Source organism: Drosophila arizonae, chromosome 2 (genome assembly GCF_054131065.1).
Source record: "Drosophila arizonae isolate 15081-1271.41 chromosome 2, UAZ_ARI_1.0, whole genome shotgun sequence".
NCBI classification, from domain to species: domain Eukaryota; kingdom Metazoa; phylum Arthropoda; class Insecta; order Diptera; family Drosophilidae; genus Drosophila; species Drosophila arizonae.
This window is the reverse complement of record NC_142922.1, coordinates 16,772,401-16,794,796: the sequence shown is the minus strand read 5'-3', so window position 1 is coordinate 16,794,796 and position 22,396 is coordinate 16,772,401. Positions and strand designations below refer to the sequence as shown.

Below are 22,396 nucleotides of genomic sequence, written 5' to 3'. Positions count from 1 at the left end.
CCGTAAGCTGAAATCTTACCTAGTAATAGCGTCGCTATTGGATGGCAGCACCGTTATTTATTTTCAGTATATTTAAGGCAGTAGGCTTTTTTTTTAGGTGTGTAGCAGCATCATTACAGCGGCGATACAGTACAAATTGCTTACTCGTCTGCAGTGTGACCAGATGCTATGAGCAAAATAGCGTAGGTTTACCAATAAAATACCAAGCTGTTACCGTTTTTTTTTTTCGCAAAGAGCGGCAACACTTACAGCTACATTGTTGAAATTTACTGGCGCCCAAATTGTTGTGAGCAGCGTGATATTCCTCAGAAACACAACATTCATATTCATAAATGAGCAGCGAAAGTGAGGAGTACTACAGCGACGAGGACGATGTCGTTAGCAATACCACATCAGGTAAGCAAAATAGTTAAAATTGATTTGAATACACCAAAGAAAAATACAGAAAATCTTGTTTTCCACAAGGACGCTCAAGCCGTAGCAGCGTCAACGCTGGCCGTGGCGCAGCTACCAGTCGTCGCTATAGCGGCACTAGCAATGTGACTGTTGCAGATTCGGATTCAAATTCGAACTCTGACGATACGGACTTGGACCAGCCAAAAAGAAAGGGACAACTGGGTGGAGCACGCCGCAAAGCTGTTATTTACTCCGACAGCGATGAGGAGGATGAGTTGGATCAGCGTGCATTGTCGCCGCGCACGCGCATGAGCATTACGGGTGTGCGGCCAGACGATCTAAGTGATGGCTCCAGCGAGATCGATTACAGCGATGAGGAGAGGGAGCAGCAGCATTCGAAACATCAGCTATCGGATTTGCCTGAGCAGGAGACAGCCAATAGTAGTGGCAGTATACATGAAACGGATTCGACTTTCGATGAGGAAGTCGAGCGTGAACAGGCGCTTGCGGATCGCTATCGTCGGGCCACCGATACTGGCATGCCTTCGCCTCGTTACAGCACCCAATTTGTGAGCAGCATTGAGGAAACATTGCACTCGACCTTGTTTCCGGTTGCTCATCAACAGATACTGCCCAAGTCGCCCACCAACGACTCCTCCGGCAGCGATGTGCTGATATTGAGTAATAAGGAGACGCCCATTGAAATCTCCAGCAGCACCGATAACGACGACAGTTACAATAAGGAAAATGCGCCGCAGCCATCGACGTCTTCGTCGAATCGCAGATCGCGCAGCTTTTCTCCACGCACCAGTTCCGAAGCACCGAGAGTGCGATCAGGCAACAATTTGATACAGCCCACAATCAAGGCGGCCATTAAAAAGTCCCCATCTAGACGGGCAAGCGTCCAGGGTCAGCAGGTGTCGCGTGAATTCTATGACAAGGAGTTGCGGAAAATGTCCGAAATGGGCGTTCAGCTAAACGAGGCAGAGAAGCTGTACGAGAAGGTAGCTCACAAGCTGCCTGACAAGGGCACTCAGATTAAGAAGCGGATCGAAGCACTGCGTCAGGATATTGAAATCAAAAAGAAGTATCTAAATGGTCTCACCGTAATGAAGGACAAGCCACAAATAAAAGTCACCCAGCCGCGCACGTCCAATCCACGTCCACCGCAAAACGAGGCGCCCAACTGGGATCAGCTGTCTGCAGCCGTAAACCAAATACAGCCCACGCACACCGGCGCCAAAGGTTTGGCCACGTTCAATGCGATGAAGGCGCTCACAATAGATTCTCTCAAGGTACGTACAGCTCAGCATAGCTCTTTTCTTCTTTAGATGTTGCATGATGACCTCTGCTAGAATGGATATCTGAGACGCGTGCCTTGACTGTTGGCATCTGGGCACGAGTTACTGTGCGGGCACCTAACACTGACACGCGCTGATTAAAATCCTCACACACACCTCTGATTCAGCAGCAAAGCCTCTTCCTAGTTCCTAATTGAGCTAGACTCTCATGTACATCTTTATCTTTATTTGCTTTCAGGATTTGCATGGGTCGCTGAAAGGCTGTCCGGCAGAAAATGTGCTTGCTGACGATCCGAAGGGCTTGAAGGTGAAGCTGATGGATCATCAGAGGCATGCGCTCGCCTGGATGTTCTGGCGTGAGTCGCAGCGTCCACGAGGTGGCATTTTGGCCGATGACATGGGTCTAGGCAAGACGCTGACAATGATATCCCTGGTGCTTGCTTGTAAGAATAAGCAGGAGAGCGGCGCTGGCGCCGATTCTGCCAGCAGCGACGACGACGAAGACCTTGGCAAGAAGCGCAAGAGCATAGGCGGCTGGACATCCAAGGGCCGCAAAGATCGTAAGTGCTTTATAGTGTTTAGGGTGTCTAAGTATTATGTCTTAGCGTCTTTATATGCAAGAGTATGCCGGCAAGATTATTAAACGAGTTTTATCTTCGATTAACTCTTGTTCTAAACTACATTTCTGCTCTTTAGATTATAGGGGCGGCACCCTGGTGGTCTGCCCCGCGAGCTTGCTGCGCCAGTGGGAGGGCGAGGTGGCCTCCAAGCTGTCACGTCATAAACTAACGGTCTGCGTCCATCACGGCAACAATCGTGAGTCGAAGGGCAAACATCTACGCACCTACGACATCGTGGTAACCACATACAACATTGTTGCCCGGGAGCACAAAATGAATGGGGCATTGAATGGCGTCAAATGGCGTCGCATTATTTTGGATGAGGCGCATGTGGTGCGCAATCACAAGGCGCAGTCCTCGATAGCAGTCAGCGAGCTGCTTGGCAAATATCGCTGGGCCCTGACGGGCACTCCGATCCAGAACAAGGAGCTGGATGTCTATGCGCTGCTCAAGTTCTTGCGGTGTTCGCCCTTTGATGATCTGGCCACGTGGAAGAAATGGATCGATAACAAGAGCGCCGGCGGACAGGATCGGCTTAATCTGCTGATGAAGTCCATAATGTTAAGACGGACCAAGGCGCAGCTGCAGCTGGATGGCAAGCTGAGCAATTTGCCCAATAAGGAAGTTCGTTTGATTGAAATGCATCTCGATACGGATGAGATGAATGTCTATCAGAAGGTCATGGCCTTTTCGCAAACGCTGTTCGCACAGTTTCTGTTTCAGCGCGCCGAGAAGGATTCGGATGCCAATTTCATAAATGACGCACGCAAACCCACCTACAATCAGATCAAAGATCCAAATGGCGCCTACTATAAAATGCATGAGAAATTCTCGCGCATGGCTGGCCACAACAAGGAGGTGAAGTCACATGAGATTCTGGTGCTGCTGCTGCGCCTTCGACAGATATGCTGTCATCCTGGCCTCATAGACTCGGTAAATCTTGTGTTTTCAATCATGTGGTTCTGTGTGATTATCTTTGGTTTCCTATGCAGATGTTGGAAGAGGAGGGCACTGGCAAAATGGACGATGAGAGCGACAGCTATGCACCGGAAATCGATTTGCTGGCACAGCTCAACAAGATGACCATTAATGATAGCAGCAGCTCAACCGGATCGCGTCGTTCCAGCCAGGGCAGGCGCAGTGGCGACGATATGCGTATTGCCAAGGCCTCGCAGAATGTGCTGAAGCGCAGCAATCCGGTTTTCAACCTGAAGCGTCCATCGACCAAATTGCTGAAGGTGCTGGAGATACTGAAGACAAACGTGCTGAAGACCAAGGACAAAGCTATCGTTGTGTCCCAATGGACATCGGTATTGGACATTTTTCGTGATCTGCTGGAGAAGGAGAAGCTAAAGTCATTGTCGCTAAATGGCACCATTCCCGTCAAGAATCGTCAGGATATTGTTAACGATTTCAACGATCCAAACAACTCGAATCGCATACTATTGCTCTCTTTGACTGCTGGCGGTGTTGGACTCAATTTGATTGGTGCCAATCATTTGATATTGCTCGATCTGCACTGGAACCCACAGTTGGAGGCACAGGCTCAGGATCGCATCTACCGCGTTGGCCAAAAGAAAGATGTGATCATATACAAGATTGTATGCGTGGACACCGTCGAGCAGCGCATCAAAGCACTGCAGGATCGCAAGCTTGAGCTGGCCGATGGCGTGCTAACCGGCAAGGTCAGCACCAAGCTGACCATTGACGATCTCAAGGGTCTCTTTGGCATGTAAAGCGAATGCTGGGTATTATAAGGCATTCCAAAAACTGAAAATCCATAAAAGTATCGGCAAACGTTTTTATTTTGATTTACAGCGAAACGAATTTGGTTTATTCAATTGAAACTTTTATTTTTGAAGCATTTAAAATTGATTTATGATTTTTGCATTTAGGCCTAAGCTAAGATACAATTTGTGAGTTGCATTTAAATTTAAGTGTTTAATGTTTAATTATTTAGTTGTTTAATTGATTTACTTAGATGAAAGCAAATTCTTTTATTTAAGCAAATACAAAAGAAATGATTGAGAAATTCAACTACAATTTGAATAGCATAACTTTTTTGGTTCATGTCAATCTTAAGTAACACGCACACGCACACACAATCAAATACGCATATTATATTAATTTATATATATGTTTTGTAAAAACCTAACTTAACAAATTACTTAAAGTTAAAAAAAAAAGAAGAAAGGAATTATGTAATTGATAACTGCCTGCTTTCCTTTCCAACACGACAGTGCACAGCCCAAGGAAATGTAACATTTTGTTGAGATGGGTACAACTATTACTAGAAATAAAACAATAATAGAAATGTAAAATTTCGTCTTTAAAATTAGAGTAAATATTTTTTGCTGCAAGCTTTTGTAATCTCATATATCAAGTATTATGCACATATAATATTATTTATCCAAATGTTCTTCAAATCTATTAAACGGTGCTTCTTCTATGCTGTGGTGCCAGGACTTAGGACTAGGATATCATTAAGTTGTGTGTGTGATTGCTCGGATTAAGAAGTCTTGATTATTTAACAACGCTCTCAGATTATTATGCAAAAGTACAGTGAAAGTTGCCTAGAGCGAACATTATGAAAAGTTGCCTTATAGTCCTTCCTTTTTCAAATTTAATAAAATACATTAAAGAAAAATTGTTTTTTTTTTCTTATTAAGGTTATATACAAAAAAATTTACAACAAACATTTAAATTTGAATATTTCTATATATACGCTCATAACTGTCTTTCCAGTTTGCCGTGATTTCTTACCCGTTCGCCCTAGAGAGCTTTCACTATACTCTGTTTATATAATTTATATATGTATGTATTTGTTAATGATTTTGATTACCTTTGCTTCACACTTAAGTTGAGATCAAGTTGAATATATATTCTTTAGGCTGGAGTACCTCTGCTCTTACAGGGTATTACAGATTTCGCTATCATATTTGCATGCATGTCATAGCTTAAGTTAGAGCAAAACGATGTCTGTGTGTGTGTGTGTGTGTGGGTTTATCATATAATAATGAATATAATTATAAGTATTATTAATATTAATATTATTTTCATAGATCTATACCACGGAGGAGTTGTAGTCGAGTTCAGTTGAAAGATCGTCGCCCGGGCTCCAAGGTCAGCCAGTTGTTAATTAATTATCGCTAAAGTGTGGAAGAGTGGAAGAGAAATGGGCGAAATGTATTAGTTGAAACGTACAATCGTAAAAGGGAAATAAGCTCGAGGGGCCTGCCTGCTTAGCAATTAACTTAAAATTCAATATATGATTTTTAGTTTTTTGGTATGGCCGAGTCTTGGGGCATAAAACCATTTTTAATGGTAACGAGCGCCCTGTCGAATAATCCCATAATCCCAGCGGCGTGCCCATATGGGTGCAATGTCTCTTGCTCTGGCCCATAAAAGGCATTAAAATCATTGTAATGCCAAAGCACACAATCCTCGCCAGAGCTCACCTGGGCCAGCAGGACGAGAAGGTAAATGAGAACGCGAAGCAGCTCGTAAAACCAAATTTTATAGCAAAGCGAAGACGGAACAGGACGACGTCCAGGCTGCCCATGGCTTGGCTTCGCTTGGCTTATATCTGATTCCAGGCGCAGCTGCATTTATCTCCACTCTTCACTTTTTTTTTGCTTTTTGTTTTTTCTTACTTCTTTTATAATGCCAAATGTGATTTTTATGATGCACTTTAAGATAATGCCACAGCAGCAGCAGCCACAGCCGTATCAGCCATCAACTTTGACCACGGCTCATTTTCAATTGTCGCCGTTGAACTAATTGCAAATGAATGTCTGAATGAACATTGAAAACCACTCCAACTGCATCGAATGTCTGCACAAAAGAATAAGTACTATATGATCTATTGTGTGCTTTCTTGTTAGCGAATGCTTCTATTCTATTTAATTCTATTGATTTATATCAACTCCCCTTCTATATGGCCCTTTTCTTGAGCTGCCCGACAAGTACCAATTGAGTTATTAGTGCTTGGATACCCTTCATAGACTTGGGGTACCTAAGGTCATACGTATGGTTTATATTTTAATATACATATGTATATGAATATATATAACTTGGAAATAATATAAAATATTCACTAATTTAGAGCTAAATCTTAAATAAATATTTTATGTTTAAAGTTGTTTCTGAAACAATGAAAATATAATGAAGTTCACATGAAAATGATTAAGATAAGCGCAGCATTTTATACATTCATTAACATGTACTAGAAAACATGTTAATATATTATATACATATTTGCATATGAATAATTGGATTATACTTGATAGCGATTGGCTCAAACAAATAATTAATTTGGATAATATATCAAATGCCATATTTGTCCTTCTATCATCAGCTTCAGCTCTCAGTTTTCTTTATAGAGTATACTTCATTCGTTGTTTATTTCATAGGCAGTACTCGACACTCGTTCTGTTTATTTGCTCGACTCAACTTTTTACGATCGCCACAAAAATTTTCCACTGAAAACTGAGTAGCTGAACGAGTGCTGCAGGACGGGGCGGGGCAGGCGCGTTTTACTCGAGTCGCTGGTTTTGGTTCTGGGTTCGCCACTGGGCACTGCGTCTCCTCGGCAGCTACTCTCTCACATCATATACATATTGTTTATTTTTTAATAATGCGTGTCCACTAAAAACAAAACAAAACAAAAAACGGCGTAACGCGGCACCATAAAAACCGGAGAGCGCCCAACACGCAAACCAAACGAAAAAGGCGAACAACAATAAACACAAGCCGAATAATATTCTAGATGGGAGTGGAGGGCGGAGAGGGGTGTACGGGACGAAATTTGAGCAGCGTAAGCTGAAACTGAAACTTCGAAACTCGCTCGCAAAAACTATAACTTCTCTTCTGTTTGTATTTTGTTATTCTTAAGTTGTTTTTTTTTTTTTTTTTTTTTTTTTTTCATTTTTATTTTGATTTTTATGGCAAGCATTGCATTTATTATGGTCCGCCCCGACCTCGAGGACGGGGCCCCATGACGCTCGGCGTTGATGACTGAGGAGCAGGGCATTAAAAAATAAGGGATTTGCTGTTTGAGTTCGTTTTTTTTTCTTTTTTTTTTTTAATGACGACTCAACGGAAATTAGAAATCAGCGGAAATTGTGCGACAACACAAAAGCACAAAATACATACAAAATAATGTATGAGATTTATTGTTGCAGAGTAAATATATATATCTTAATTTAAGGATATGCTGCTTTATGTACTACGGGCTGATCTTCGCGCGATACAAAGTTGTGCAGCCTTAAAAGAGAAAATTAATGATAGATTAACAGAATTAACAAAAATGTTCCCATGGTATTATAATGAAGACATCAATCAATATCAATCAATTAGTTTGTTGATGCTTAAACTTCTAACTTGCTCCGGGCAAAAAGATGTGTATCAATCATTCAATCAGTCAGTCAGTCAGAGCAGTCAGCCTGTCACGAAACTGAATTACTAATATCATTTATCAGTCACTTCATCAGTCAATCAATCAGTCACTCAGTCAACTATTGTAATCAATTAATCATTTTGTACTGAGCAGTTAAATAAACAAAAAAATCTATAATTTAATCTAGCAAAATATTCAATCAATTCAATTAGTCAGTCAGTTAGGTGAAGATCGATCAATCAGTCTGTAAGTTTTTTGGAATTTTACCTATTATACCTATTCATCAATCAAGCAGTTAGTAGTAGCAGTTAGTGGTTAGATTAAATTAATTAGTTAGTCCATCACTGAATTATATTCTCAAGTATTTACCAAGATTATAATTAACTTTTTAGCATCAGTCAATCAATGTGATATTACGAAGTTAAAAAATCAGATATATATAGAGATAGAAAAAGATGGCAGTATATGTAGATTAATCTATATATTGTATAACGTATATATATATAAAGTTTTAAATATCCATGTCACATATTGTATATAGAAAATTATTAATGCCGCAGATTTTTAAGTGCTTATGCCGTCAAAGCCTTAACGATTTGTTGCCACATTGGCTGACAGCCAAGATCATTCAGTTGCATATATGTACCTATAGGTAGTATATATAATTAACTAAATTTTATTTTGTTGAGGCGACACATTCGTGAATGGATTGCGAGGGAAATGCTGAAAACAATTCAGAGATGAAGAAAATTGGCTTGGCACAAACAAACAAACACACACACACACACACACACTGGTATTCAACGAAAAGCGGAAAATGAAATGAAAATGGAAAACATTTCACGTTTTTATACGACGACCAGAAGGTGTGCGAAACGGTAACAAAATATCGTTAAATGGAAACTTATGCATTTATTGCGATTCCTGGGAGGAAATGCAGGTGAAGCGGCAGTCAAACGAATCGCTAGGATATCGGTCTCTCTCTCACTCTCTCTCTATGTGTGTATTGGTGAAACAAATGAAATGCAGCCAAGGAATTGGAGCTGCTTGGAGCTACTTTGCCTGAGGAGGGAGCCTGGGCAGCTCATAAAATTTTCGCATTGTTTGGCACTTTTTACGACCGCGCCGCATTTCCAACTGAATAATTGTTGTTGATTTTTGCTCAGTGGCCGATAAGTTTGATGTCCCAACTCTTTTCGCGAATTAAATGAATTCTGATGTTGGCTTAATGTTGATCCTTAATTTAGCAAAAGCTGCGAGCTATTGCGAAGCAAAACAAATTGGACTTGTTTTTGAGTCTATAAAAAATTAAAAGCGGAACCCAAGTCATCGAAGCTTTCGTTTAAGTAACGTAATATATAGATGAATATATAAAGATTTATAAAAATTGTGTAGAGTTTTGAGATGGATGCAATATAGATATATATTTTCTAATTTTAATTCATATTTATCATTTGCAATTTTTAAATTAACTAAACACAGATAATATAAACCAGCAAAATTTAAATTTTAATTCTATTTTCAATCATTTTCAATTCATTATTTATTCATTGAATACATTAAAGCTAACTTAGCTTGTAGTACTAAAAAAAGGCTAGATTTGACGGGAGTTCGCAGCATTTTGCAGCACTGACTTGAGTCGTTCGACTTTGTAGTTCGCAGTGCGAAATTTAATTGCAGCCAAAAGTGAGTTGCATAGCCCTCTGCCTAGGCTTACAGAAATACTTGGTCATGCTATATATGTATAAAAAGAAGGAGAAGAGGCATGCGACGAAGTAGCATAAGATGAGAACGAAAAAAAAGAAAATAAATAAAGAAGGAAAACCTCAACTATATAAGTTAAGAATAAAAAGAATATTTTCACGCAGCAGCCGCTGCTCTCGTGCGTTGCCAGTTTTATGATGCACTCGTAAAAACTCACGATGCGCCTTTGATGCGAAATGCCACCAGGAGAAGAGATGAGATGAGATGAGTCGTAGTCGTAGTCGTAGTTGTAGTCGAGTTGGAGTTGGCGTTTTAATGTGCCGAAAGGGCGCACAAACAATCGAAGGATAGCACGGAAACTGAACAGTTCTAGACAAGATTTAGATGCTGCGTTTTGTTGCAAAATGCGTATATTTTATTACCTTTCGACCAGACAGACATTGAAATATGCATTCTGAAGTGTTCGCTGGGCATCGTAAAATTTGTGTGTGCAAAAGTTTTGATGTGTGGCAGCAAACATTATGATATTTGTGGCAGCAAAATATAAATGCGTCGAGTGGTAACTGGGCATTGGGGAGCAGCTGGAGCCTGAGACTGAAAGAGAGAAATCAGAGATGAATCTGCTTTACCAAGGTTCTTCGTTTCTGTTTTCGCCTGACGCCACTTGAGTTTTTAATTAAAGCGAAAGAGCATTTGAAACAAAAGGCAACAAAATGTTGAAAGCATAATATAAACTAAAATGCCAGCCAGCATGGAAATTTAACACTTGCCCCCAAATTAAATGACAGCAACAACAACAACAACAACAACAATTGGCCAAGGCGAATTGCTTCAATTGTCAGCACAAAAGCAAGAGACGTGCGCACATCGAGTGAAGAGTGTGGAGGAGAGTGGAGGGGCGGGAGGGGGAGTGGGGCATGTGGCCCGAAGTGTGGCAGCCAAGAGGAATTGTTTCTGTGCGCTTTTCAGCTGCAGCAGCTTTTGTTGCCACGTTGCAGCCATCAGGCGAAATGATGAAAAAGCCATTGCATACTTTCGTGCGCAGACCGGAAATGCAAGCAGCAGCCGCCGGAAATGGAAATGAAAACTGCAAGCGGCAAGTGGAAGGCGGCAAGCGTGGCAGGCAACCAACTTAAATTGTAAACATAAAACTATGCTGCGAAATTGATTTGATTAAAGGCAGCACGCCAGCTCCTGCATGCCAAATAGGTTTCAAGAGAAAATATCCAAATATTTCCAGGCAAGTCGAGACTGAAATACTCTTTGCTGAACTTGCTGCTGGTGATGCAGTGAAATTTATTTTCTAATTTCGATTTGAAATACTCTGCGGATTCTATATAAATTCAATATACGTTTCCTTACTTTAAATTTCAATAAATTTAAGTAAATCTCATTTACCAAGAACTATAATGTATCATAAAAAAAATATGTTGTTTGTTTTAAGGAAAAGTAAGGCAAAATAAATTTGTATAGCAATCAAATAATTTTGTGTGTTAATATTAAATGCTATATCATATTAATATTCAATATCAATATTCAATAAGATTAAAATAAGAAGACAAGTCAGCTTAATTTTATTCAGTTGTCTACTTAATTTTAAAAATCTAAAATTTCTATACATAAAATTAAAATGTTCAGCCTTTTCGATTACTTTGCGTATCGGAGGCAACTGTACTTAAGTGTGAGCACATATAGCTATTAGGTTTATTGGATACTCCACCTCATAACAATTGAATTCCGCTTGGTTGGCATTTACTTACACAAAGAGCACAGCTGCTGCAGCTGCTGCCGCAGCGGCAGCAACATGGCGATACTGTTACGTGGCGGCTGCTGCTGCCGCAACGGCTGCGGCGGAGGTGGAGCTGACCAGATGCTGGCCATGATGATGACTGTGATGGTGATGATGATGCTGGTGATGGTAGGCGCCGTTGCTGCTGCTGTGCGCCGGCGGCGGTGTTGTGGGCGTGCCGGAACGCGAACGCTGCTCACGATGACCTTGCGCAGTGATCGTGGTCACGGTCGTGACCGGAGTGGGCGAGGCAGCTGATTGTGCGGTGCCATTGCTGCTGGCGGGACGCGACGATTGTTTCTGATGCGCATGCTGGGATGCTGGAATGCCGGCACTCGTTGGGCTGGGCGGCGTCCGGCTGAGGGCGAGCGGCTCGGGCGTCGGCGGCCGTATCTGTGTCAGCGGCAGGTGCGTAAAATGGGTGCCATAGCGCTCGATGCTCGGGTAGGTCAGGTACATGGGCCCTGCGCTCGTATGCAGGCCGATGGCCATGGGTGTGTAGTAGTTGTAATAGATTTGCGCTACAATTCGATTTATTTCTACACGCGCTGTGGAGACGAACAAAATGTCATATCAATAAATTATTGTGAAATATGGTCACCCTGGCGTCGTTAGATGGCGCCACACAATCACCAAATGCAGCTGCTGCTACTGCATTGGAAACAAGCTGATAAAGTTATTTCAGTGCGATTTGAAATATGTATGTAAAAATATATATGTGCATGTGTAAAGCTTATATGTATATACATACATATGCGTGCGCCCTCGCACGTAGACGAGTTTATTACTTATATCGTTAAATTTCGCTGGGTTTTCACACTTTTCAGCACATAACTTATAAACTATTGAAGCCATAACATTAACTATGCCCGGGCACTAAAAGTCTATGTCCCGGACCAAGGTACCCATACCCATACACACACACACCCACACACATCGCTGATCGCTGTGGCATGCACTTTATGTGCAACCTTCACACACACACACAGGCAGACGCTCACACATACACAATGAACCCATTCTGTTAAGCCCAACCCCCGTAAGAGGCAGAACCTTTGTTTGCCAGCTCCAGCCCCAGCCTCAACCCCCACATCGACTTATCTATGTGGCAAAAACTTTTCAAAATTTTACTGCTTGCTGCAACATCAAAATGCCAAGTTTTTACGATTACGTTTCTGCTGCTGCTGCTGCTGCTGCAATTTTACTTAATTTTAATGGGATTTTTTCTTCCGCCAACTGCAGAATGCATTAAACAGAGCCCAGGCAGGCACACGGGAATATTACGCACGAGTGTGCCACAGGCCAGGGGCCTGGCCCAAACTAAACGTCATACGTACATGCCGAGAGATGTACGTGGACTCTAGCCTAGCATTTATGTATTTGACCAAAGAACCTGGGTAACAACTAATACCCATACTAATGCCAGTGCGAAATAAAAAGTCGTAAACTCTGAACAAGCCCGTACATTAAAATTTGTGCAGGGCTGGGATTAATTAAGTGAGTGCATCTTGAACAGCAGGTCAAAGCTCTGTGAGAAAGCATTCGGGCAGCTGGGGAGGTAAAAGTTCGTTTATTTTTATCTATTGGACTCCGATTCTAACTCTCGACTGTTAAATTCATATTGCACAGATAAATTTAAATTAAAAGGTGACCCCATGCATGGCATGTTTATCAAACTTCAAATATAAAGGTGACCCCATTGATTTTGTGGCGTAATTCTGTAAGTGGGCGGCGCAGCCAGCATAACGTTTGAGGCTGCCACACTGTTCACAAAAATAATTGTGTATTTATAATTGTTAATTAATTTTCAAAAATTTACAATACAATTGCAATATGTATATTTATATATATACAAATTTTTAAATTGTGTAAATTACAGAGCCTAGGCCTAATTTTTAAAACTTTAAAGTTTTTAAATTTATTTGTTAGACAGTCTGGCAGGCCCCACTTAGTCACAAAATCAGGACATGTGGCAGCGCCAAATTAGTTGATCGCGCGTATTTCTATTAAAGTGTGCTATTATGTTTTGAGTTAAAAGTGGAAATAAGTTAAGGTAAGTTTTAGGAAATTGTAGTGTTTCGCCTTGTTAAGCTTCCCCGTGCCTCGCAGCCATTTTTAATCAGCACGTTTGCAGGCCACAAAACCTTGGCAATAACTTTACGCTTCACTGGGTTAGCAGGCGACAGCAGATGACAACAAGGAGCACCACCAGCAGCAGCTGGAACAACGGCAATCAGCTAAAGCTCGGTCAATTTAATGGAAGTAGCCATGTCCAGGCCACATTTATGACAAACTGGCTGCTTAGTATGAAGCCAGAAAGCAAAGCAGTCAAGGAGCTGCCTGCAGTCAGCACTAATATATCACGACTCGCTTTCTTTACACATACGCTACATATAAATACACTGAGAGAAATGTATGTCACTTGAGTGCAGTTTAGTAAGTAAATTATCAATGAATCCAGTAATTTAGAGCTACAATCTAAGACTTAGACTGACAAAACGGATCTTGCGCACATTTAAAAAATGTTTCTTATTGATTTGCAAGCATTCAAGCAATTCTCTGAGTGCTTAGATATATGTATATGTATATCTGATGTCTAGTACTAGTTGGGGCGTGCATGTTACTTGTCGAGCCGTAAAATGTCAGTAGTATGAGCACAAGTGCTGCATTGGCCCTGGCAGTTGACGCTGCACATTTTTTTACGACCCGCCCACAATATGAAGTCGTAAAGTTGAAATTTTTCGCTTCCTACTGCCGTTGCTGGTTGCTGTTGTTGTCGCTGTTTGTTGCTGCATTTCCTGATGTTGGCAACGCTTTTCTATAGTATTTAATAAGCATTGGCAAACAGAACCATGTCTTCCTCTTGATACTTATTATACCCTGAACCCATTGAAAATGGGAAATCAGGGTATAATGGTTTTGTTGAAATGTATGTAACAGGCAGAAGGAGGCGTGGCAGACCCCACAAAGTATATATATTCTTGATCAGGGTGACGAGCTGAGTTGATTTGGCCCTGTCCGTCTGTCTGTCTGTCCGTCTGTCCGTCTGTCCGTCTGTCCGTCTGTCCGTATGTTTGAACGCGTCGATTTCCGAAGATATAAGAGCTAGAGACTTCAAATTTTTTGTAAAATGTTCGTAATTACAGCGCGGATATCGAGTTTATCATTAAAATTCGATAACTCATCCCGATCTTTTTTTATCGATGAAAAACCTTATCGAAAACTAGTTATAAAATTATATCTTCTACACCTTTATTGCTAGAGTCTCCAAATTTTGAATGTATGCTTATATGCAATTTATACAATTTCGGTTTTTGTTAAAATTTACCCCCCACCTCTAAATTCACCCCCTCACCCTCACTTTTGTAAAACGCGTATTTCAAATACTAGAGACTTGTGCTTTGGCAATTACATGCATATCCATGTTATAATCATAATCTGAAAGTTTCATGAAGATCGTACGTCCATAAAAAAAGTTATTAAACAATTAAGTTCTCATAGTAAGCGCACACTGCAGCCCATGCGTGTTTATGCGTGGGTGCTTGTATGTGTATGTGTTTTGTGTATGTGTGTGTGTTTCTTGTGTAAGCTGAAAGACGCGAAAAATTATTGAAATAGATAGCACTCCAAGGGTTCAGGGGATCTCGTAGTCGAGCAGTCTCGACTAGAGCTTTCTTACTTGTTTTTGTTTTGCTCTACTGTTAAGCTAAAGGAATTTGGAGTATTCGATCCCGAAGGCAGGGTTAAAATACTTGCCACATTATGAGCTGCCTGTCTCTCTCTCTCTCTCTCTCTGTCTCGCTCTCGCAAAAAGTCTATTTTATGGGTTTACATAGCAAAGACAGGGCTTAAAAATATGACCGAAACAAGAATGAGAAATGTGTCATAAAACCTGCCGTAAGCTGACTCATTTGCCTAAATGGGCGTAAAGAATCATAAATAGTGTGAGCAAAAGCAACGAGCTGTGAGCAATGGGCTTACGAAAGGTCAGCCACGAATAGAGAGTTCAAATGTTGGGAAAAATAGAGAGTTATCTAGTATTAAAAATATGTTTAATAAACGTTTATCAAATGGCAATGGCATCAGTTTTGATAATGTTTAAAATTCTATAAACTCTTTTCACACAAATTAGCTTGATATGCTACCTATACAATTCTTATTGCTATGAACAATAGATATTAACAACTTTTCGTTTCTAAATCGCTTTTGCAATCTTGATGTATCCATCTTATAGCGTCAAGCCGTCAACTGTTCAAGCATAAACACTTTTAAGCTTTATAGCGCACACATTTACACGTCGCATTGCCTATTCGAAGTAAACCCCGGTCTGTCGTTCCCCTTAGTCTACACATCTACCTATGTTCATGGTAGACTCTGCTCCCGTCTGTTCATCCCACCTGGATGAACGTGTTTAGTGCCAGCAAACGATGCTGCAATATTATTGTAGCTACTACCTGGCAGCTTTCCCATGGAAATGCCATTTGGGAGACCGGAGACTGGGTAGGTGGGATTGGGATTGAGCTAAGCTGAAGCTGAAGCTGAAGCTGAAGCTGGAAGCCTTTCAGTGACGGTGTTGGCAATGTCGTAAATTGTTCGCATGCATTTTTCGGTTTAATGATGCATTTACGATGCCAGCAGCAGCGACTACAGCAGCAGCAACAAAAACAACAACAGCTTCAGCTCCCGCTCTGGAAGTGAAATGGTAGGACGTGTAACGGCTCTGATGAAATGGCAAACAACTTGAGAAAGCAATCGTTACAGTTTTTAATGTTATTCACAAAATCAAAATAATGCAGGTGATACACCTTCTATAAGCTACCTCGAAGCCCCTTCTTAATATATCCCTAGGGAACATCTCTCTTAATGCTGACCATTTACTTTTGTTTAAGGAAAATGTTTTTATTTTGTTTTTACATAGAATTATTTTGTTGTTGTTGTTCTTGTTCTTGTAACTTGGCATATGCATTATGAACTGCTTAAATCGATAACAATATTTATACATAGTTTGTTAAATTAATTTGTATATCGTTAGACATTATATAAACATATAGTATTTAGCAAGACTGAATATCTTAAGTTCCTGTATTTTTACATAGTATAAATATTGAAACTATTTAGGTATTTTAAGCTAATTCAAATTCTGTAATTCTATTAGCCAAGATCTTATTGAACTTTGGAACTCTATATATAGATTTATAAGTGTGTTCAATTAGGTGTAGCAAAGATCTAAAAAGTTCCATTTTAATTTAAAAAATAGGTTAACTAATAATTTAAAATAATTTTTAGATATAAAGTAAAGCTTACAAAACTTAAATAATCTAGAATTTGGATTAGGCTGGACCACATAAGCAAAGAAACTGAAATTCTCTATCGAGTTTATCTTAATAGAGCGAACTTGCTGTGTGCTTAGATCTTAACTATGGTGCTATAAAATTTAAAACTTCCCTTTTCTTTATATTTGATTATTTATTTCTATTTGACGTTGCTTATGGTGTGTGGTCCATCTAAACTCAGCTTAACTTAAGCTAACTAACTTAAAACAAACCTTGATGTTTGATCTTTGAACTAAAGCTAAACAACCGTTCGAATAAGCATTTACTAGCACATCTTAACTGTTAGAGTTGATCTGAGGATAGTTGAAAGAGCATTTAACAATCAGAGTTGACAAGAAGTTGCGTTGAGTAGATTGGTATGTTGATTGTAGAGTAGTTAGAGCAGCCGGACATCGTCATCATTTATAGGGTATGTTGATTGAAGAGTTTGAGTAGAGACATCGTTGTCAGGGTATGTTGATTGAAGAGTTTTGGTGGAGACATCATTGCCAGAGTAAGTTGATTGAAGAGTTTGACTGAAGACTTCATTGCCAGAGTATGTTGATTGAAGAGTTGTATATTTGGTTTGTTGATTGAAGACATTATCCAAGTAAAAGTTGCTCGCTCACATTATATTCGAATATATTTACAGTGGCTTTTCAATATTTATTTAATTATTTTTTTAGTTTAATTTTAAAGCCCAACTTTTTAGTTTCTTGCAACTCGCGCGCGTTTTGCAGAAGCTTTAAGCTAAATATTTAATATGTTTCTTATTTTTTTGTTTAATTTAAATTGAAGTTGACGAAAAATATAGATATTTATATAACTAGATAAAATGTAATTTCTGTTCAGATTTTTACTTGTGAATAAAATATTCAAATTGATTAATAAAACAATTATCATCCACATTGCCGCGTTGCGTTGCGTAGCTCACCCCCGTCATAAATATTTAAATTGTTTTGACGGGAGTATTCATTGACAACATATTGGCCTATCCAGATCGAAAGATATGTAGGTAATATGTTATAGTATATAGTTCATAAATCTTTTGGTTTTAGCTTAGTTTGTTAAGAAATAGTTTATATGGTTTATCTCTTTTGGCTTACCCTCTTCGATGCGACGCGAAGCCTCATCTATATCGGCACCAGCATCTTTTAATATCACATACATGAGCGGCATCAGCTCCCACGGATAACGAAATTTCTCTAACAGCTTCTGACAATAGTCTAGGAAAACATCCTGACCTGCAAATAAAACAAACAGAATCGATTTACAAATGAAATTCGATGACATTAGCTTAAAGCCCGAGTTCTCATGACACTCAAGCATCCGCTTGAAATTGAATACAAAGTTCGAAAGAGAAAGCCGTAAACAATTTGAATGAGACCCATTCGAAATATCAACATAAATAAATAAACGTAAATTGGAGACGGAGACCGAGACGAAGATGGAAAACGCAGCGTATACTCAATATCCATTGATATTCTCAATTTTCAGCTGCTCGAGCGCTTTTAAAAAAATGTTATTTACGATGTTCCCAATGATACCCTATTGAAACTGTCAGACGTGGCTATGTTGAATGTAAACATGGCGGTAAAAACGTAGGCACAAAATGAAATCCAATACAAACAATGTCTGAAGCGTTCCCATTGGCACTTTGGGCTGAGATCATCAGAGGGGAAAGTAGATCGGAAGATCTTGTTAACTCTTATCAGCATGCACTGTCTGAGCACGCAAAAACGTAGCTTTTGTATATTTTAATATATGGTTTGAGTCATGCATAAAATGACTTTTTTATTGTTGTTAGGTTGCTATGTAGAAGAAATAAATTCTTAGCTAAAAGGTGAGACGGCTAAGTCTGTTCAAGGCTTAACTCTTTCGTGTGCTTGGAAAAAGGCCTATTCAACCCCTAAAATAGATCCGATATATTTTTTACAATATTGATCATTTTACTACTTTAAAAACCAGGTATCTATCTTAATTTTGGAAGTTGTGTCTACGTCCAGGTGTTATTAATTATAAAGCTACTAGAGAGTAGAAGTTTCACAGAATAGGATATTCAAACAGTTTGCTAAAGAACGAAAGGTAATATTTATTATCGTATTTAAAAAATAATTGTTATGTTTTTAAAATAATAATTCTACAGATAGAATATTCAATCGAAAATATATGTATTTGTTTCAATGGTAAATTGAATGAGCTACGTCTATAAATGTGTTTCTCTAATTCGTCGCTTTACTTTCTGCAATTTCTAGTCCAATCTTCGTCAGCTGCTTCGGGTTTTAGTTGCGTTTCTTCTATACTCGCTATGTTCTCTTAATGCGCTGCCATTTTTCTTTTCTTTTTACCTACATAGCAGCAGCAACAGCAGCAGCACGAGCAACAACAATAATAGGAAGAAGACCAACAGCCACAACAACAACAACAGCTTGAACAAATGGCAGCTGCTGCGCTGCCGTCGTCGTCGTCATCGTTGCTGTCGTCGTCGGTAGTTTCCGTAGTAGGCGGAGCTTCATAGTCATTGGCCCGTTTTATTATGTTTCTCTCTCTTCTCCTTTTCGGCTTTGATGTGCCTGTTGTTGCTGTTGTTGCTTTTGTTATGTTGTATGCAACTGCTGCGCTGAGTAGTTGACGCTGTGTTGTTGTTGCTTCGTGTTAGTGTGGCGCACGTTTTGCATTGGTGAGCGAAGCGTCCGTGCATGTATGTGTGCGTGTGAAACGTGTTTTATACTTTGCGTGTATAGCTGTTGCTGCTGCTGCTCTTGCTGTTGTTTAGTTTACATCATTTGTGTTGTATACATGTGTACTTATGTATGAATGTATATATGCATGTGCACATTTCTGTATGTGTGTGTGTATGCGTGTATATAAAAAGCTTGCACGCACTGCTTGCTCTTGTTGTTGTTATCTATCATCATCGTTGTTGTTGTTGTTGTCATTGTACGCTGCCATTTTTAATTTAGTCATTAAGCCATTAGCCATTTCTGTTGTTGTTTTATTTACTTTTTTTTTTTTGTAGAAGCTATTGGCTTTATTTGCATTTTATGTCTAAAAATTATTTTATTAACCGCATATAAATTTAATAAATTGATTTATTGTTGCCGCAGCATAAAAAAAAATTGTTGATTGTCCAATTAGCTAGACCACTTTTATACAAGTTAAAAATATTTGAGAAAAAATTAGCTAAGCGCTTATTGGATTTGACATTTTAGGCGATGGAAAATTCGGTCTAAAATGTTAATGCTCTAAATAGATAAATATTAATAGTCAAAATTCAATGTTTAGCTTTTGAATGCTATATGAGATTAATAAATATATTATTCTCTTACTGTCTTTATTTTATGGAAACTGTTTAACTCTTAGTCGACCTACTTGTGTGAAAAATCAAGTGAATATATTTATCCCACATCGATGTCTGTTAAGGACATCTGAACCAATTATTTGTTACATCAGAGAGCATATTATTTTCATTTGAAGTGCATTTACTTGAAATGCGGGTTGCAGCCCGCAGATCCTTTTAGCCACGCCCAACTTATTGAAGCCAATTGATGCCACAACAAGAGTGCAGCTGCAACAGTAAGCGCCACACCCACTTGTGGGCGCACATTTACAGTTAGCCAGTAAACGATGCCATTAACGCGCATAAACGAGCTGCAACTCTGCGCAGCTATATACATATATATACATATACATATATATCTGCATTAAACTATATATAGCACATTTATACCTATATATATATATATATATATATATATATATATATATATATATATATATATATATATGGAAAGTATATGTGCATGTTTTCTATATAGTTGGTTGGCTCTGCTGGTATTATTACTTGTATTACTGTGCCAAGTGCAGCTTACTCTCAATTCGATGCTTGCTGCGCGCTCTTTCTTTCTCGTTCTCTCGCTCTCTCTCGCTCTTGTTCCGTTGGCTCTCCTACAGCCGAATCCTTTTTTGGTAGAATCCAGCATCGTTTTGCTCCTTCTTTTTTTTGTTGCTCCTTCGTACTCGTTTTTGTCGTCGTTTAAGTCGTTAGCAAAGTTTTTCATCGTCGTTTTTTGCGCCTTTTATGAGTTTGTATGCAACACGAAGCTGTTGCTGCTGCTGTTCGTGTTGCTGCAGCTGCTCCTGAAGCGCATCACCCGTAGAATCCTTTATATACAAAAGTTTGTGTCTCACTGTGTGTGTGTGTGTGCACATAGTCTTGTGCCAATTGCATGCATTACATTGCTCGGCCTCCTTTTTTATATTTTTATACATATACATACATTTTGTAAGACCCGCCTTTTTACTGACTTTGATAGGGGCTCCATTCTGCGCAGGTTGGCTAACTGCAGCACTTACATACACATATAGATTATATGTATATATGTATATAGATAATAACATAGTTTTTTAGACATCTTCATCTAATATCAAGATATGAACAGAGTATAGTAACTAATTTAAATCAATATAACGTTGGCGGAAGATAAGTTAAAATAAGGGCTAGAATTCCAATTTAAAGAATAATTTATAATATAATATGGCTATTTATATCTATGCAAATTGTAGAAATTGAAAATTGTATATTGGAATAATTTCTTAAAGTTAAATTTGAAAACCAAATACTAGAATAATTTTCATTTCTAGTCCGAAATTCAAATTGAGCAAGAATTCTAGTGCATACACAACGAGGCTAGCTTTTGCCGGAAGTATGTTTATAATTTTGCAAGCCGGTGGTAAAATTAACTTGAGCAGTAAAAAGCGACTAGCAAATATTTTGATAAAATTCTTTTTGTCTCAATGGTGAATTTACGGAAAATGCATGACTATGAGAAATAGGGACGTAAACCAACGAAGTGGCAATATCTGAGAATATCTGTAGATTTGACGCAGCATCCGGCTAGAGTCGGAGTCGGAGTCAGAGTCAGAGTCGGAGAACTCGCAGCCGGCAAAGTCGTAAAACGTAACAACAATAAAAAATAATAAATCGAAATATCCACAAAATGGCAACTGAAAATGTGCTGCATGCAAAGCAAAAAGGAGACGAATTGATGCAAAACAGTTCGCAGCGAGCGAGCAATGTGGCAAATGAAGCAAACGGTGGAATGTCTACCGAATCATAGAGAATATTTCGACTTGCTCTGGACTTGGGGCACACACGGAGACTCACACACACAGACACACACACACACGCACACACAAACAATCGAAATGAACTCAGCGCAGGGCATGTTGGAGCTGGGGAAAAGCCTTTTAATGAGGCTTGTGGCACAGCAGACACAGCAGGGAAAACTGATTAGGCGCCAAAGAATGGCACAGCGAAGGCAGTGGAGGCAGAGCGGACGTCGTGCTGTAAAATGATATTTGGCCATTGTTTGGCACTGTGTAGCTGGATATCTTACTATACATGAGCAATAGCTTTAAAGGGTTAGCTAGCTACCATTTGAAGTTCTCTAGTAGCCAGAAATTCACTCGTACCAAAATGTCATAACTCTGCTTAGTAATCTAGTATTTCATATCTGACTGATTGATTCCAAAAAGCTAATACTGCTGACTGATGGCTTGATTGATACAGAAATGTGAGGGAGAATGAGAGAAAGAACTAGGCTATTCAATGTATAGTCTGATTAGTCTTAATTTTATTAACTACTTACATGTTCTTGATTGACTGATTGACAAACTTCATCATTTGCTCAATCAACTCGTGTTTTAACAACATCAATCCTGGTTGGTCGTTCTTAATTATGGATTATCAATACTCTGTTTCATTGATTGATTGATTGAATCAACAAATTTATATATGTATAGTTTGAATGACTGATTGAATGATTGAATCCTAGTTATTCTTTTATTAAAATAAAAGAATGCGGCTAGACCTA

The 22,396-nt window shown here is 39.3% G+C and overlaps 2 protein-coding genes across 8 annotated transcripts in view; one reads left to right on the top strand and one right to left on the bottom strand.

Moving 5' to 3' along the window:
- The first annotated feature begins 101 nt into the window (after positions 1 to 101).
- Positions 102 to 4,360, top strand: lds (transcription termination factor lodestar). The gene is made up of 5 exons (XM_018019143.2): positions 102 to 396; positions 466 to 1,691; positions 1,936 to 2,257; positions 2,394 to 3,250; positions 3,310 to 4,360. The coding sequence occupies exons 1-5, from the start codon at positions 333 to 335 to the stop codon at positions 4,051 to 4,053; spliced, it is 3,213 nt and encodes a 1,070-aa protein (XP_017874632.1). The 5' UTR covers positions 102 to 332; the 3' UTR covers positions 4,054 to 4,360.
- Positions 4,145 to 22,396, bottom strand: part of dsx (transcription factor doublesex) — a 47,938-nt gene continuing 29,686 nt past the window's right edge. For 4 of the 7 annotated variants that reach the window (XM_089461676.1, XM_089461675.1, XM_089461677.1 and 1 more), the window contains exons 3-4: positions 17,627 to 17,764; positions 7,212 to 11,756 (exon numbers count right to left, since the gene is read on the bottom strand). In XM_089461676.1, the coding sequence (XP_089317802.1) occupies positions 11,236 to 11,756; positions 17,627 to 17,764 (659 nt within the window). In that variant the 3' untranslated portion in view covers positions 7,212 to 11,235. Of the gene's footprint in view, positions 5,467 to 7,211; positions 11,757 to 15,948; positions 17,512 to 17,626; positions 17,765 to 22,396 lie in introns of those variants that run through there. The other 3 variants (XR_016268459.1, XR_016268458.1, XM_018019147.2) reach the window with 3 other exon arrangements.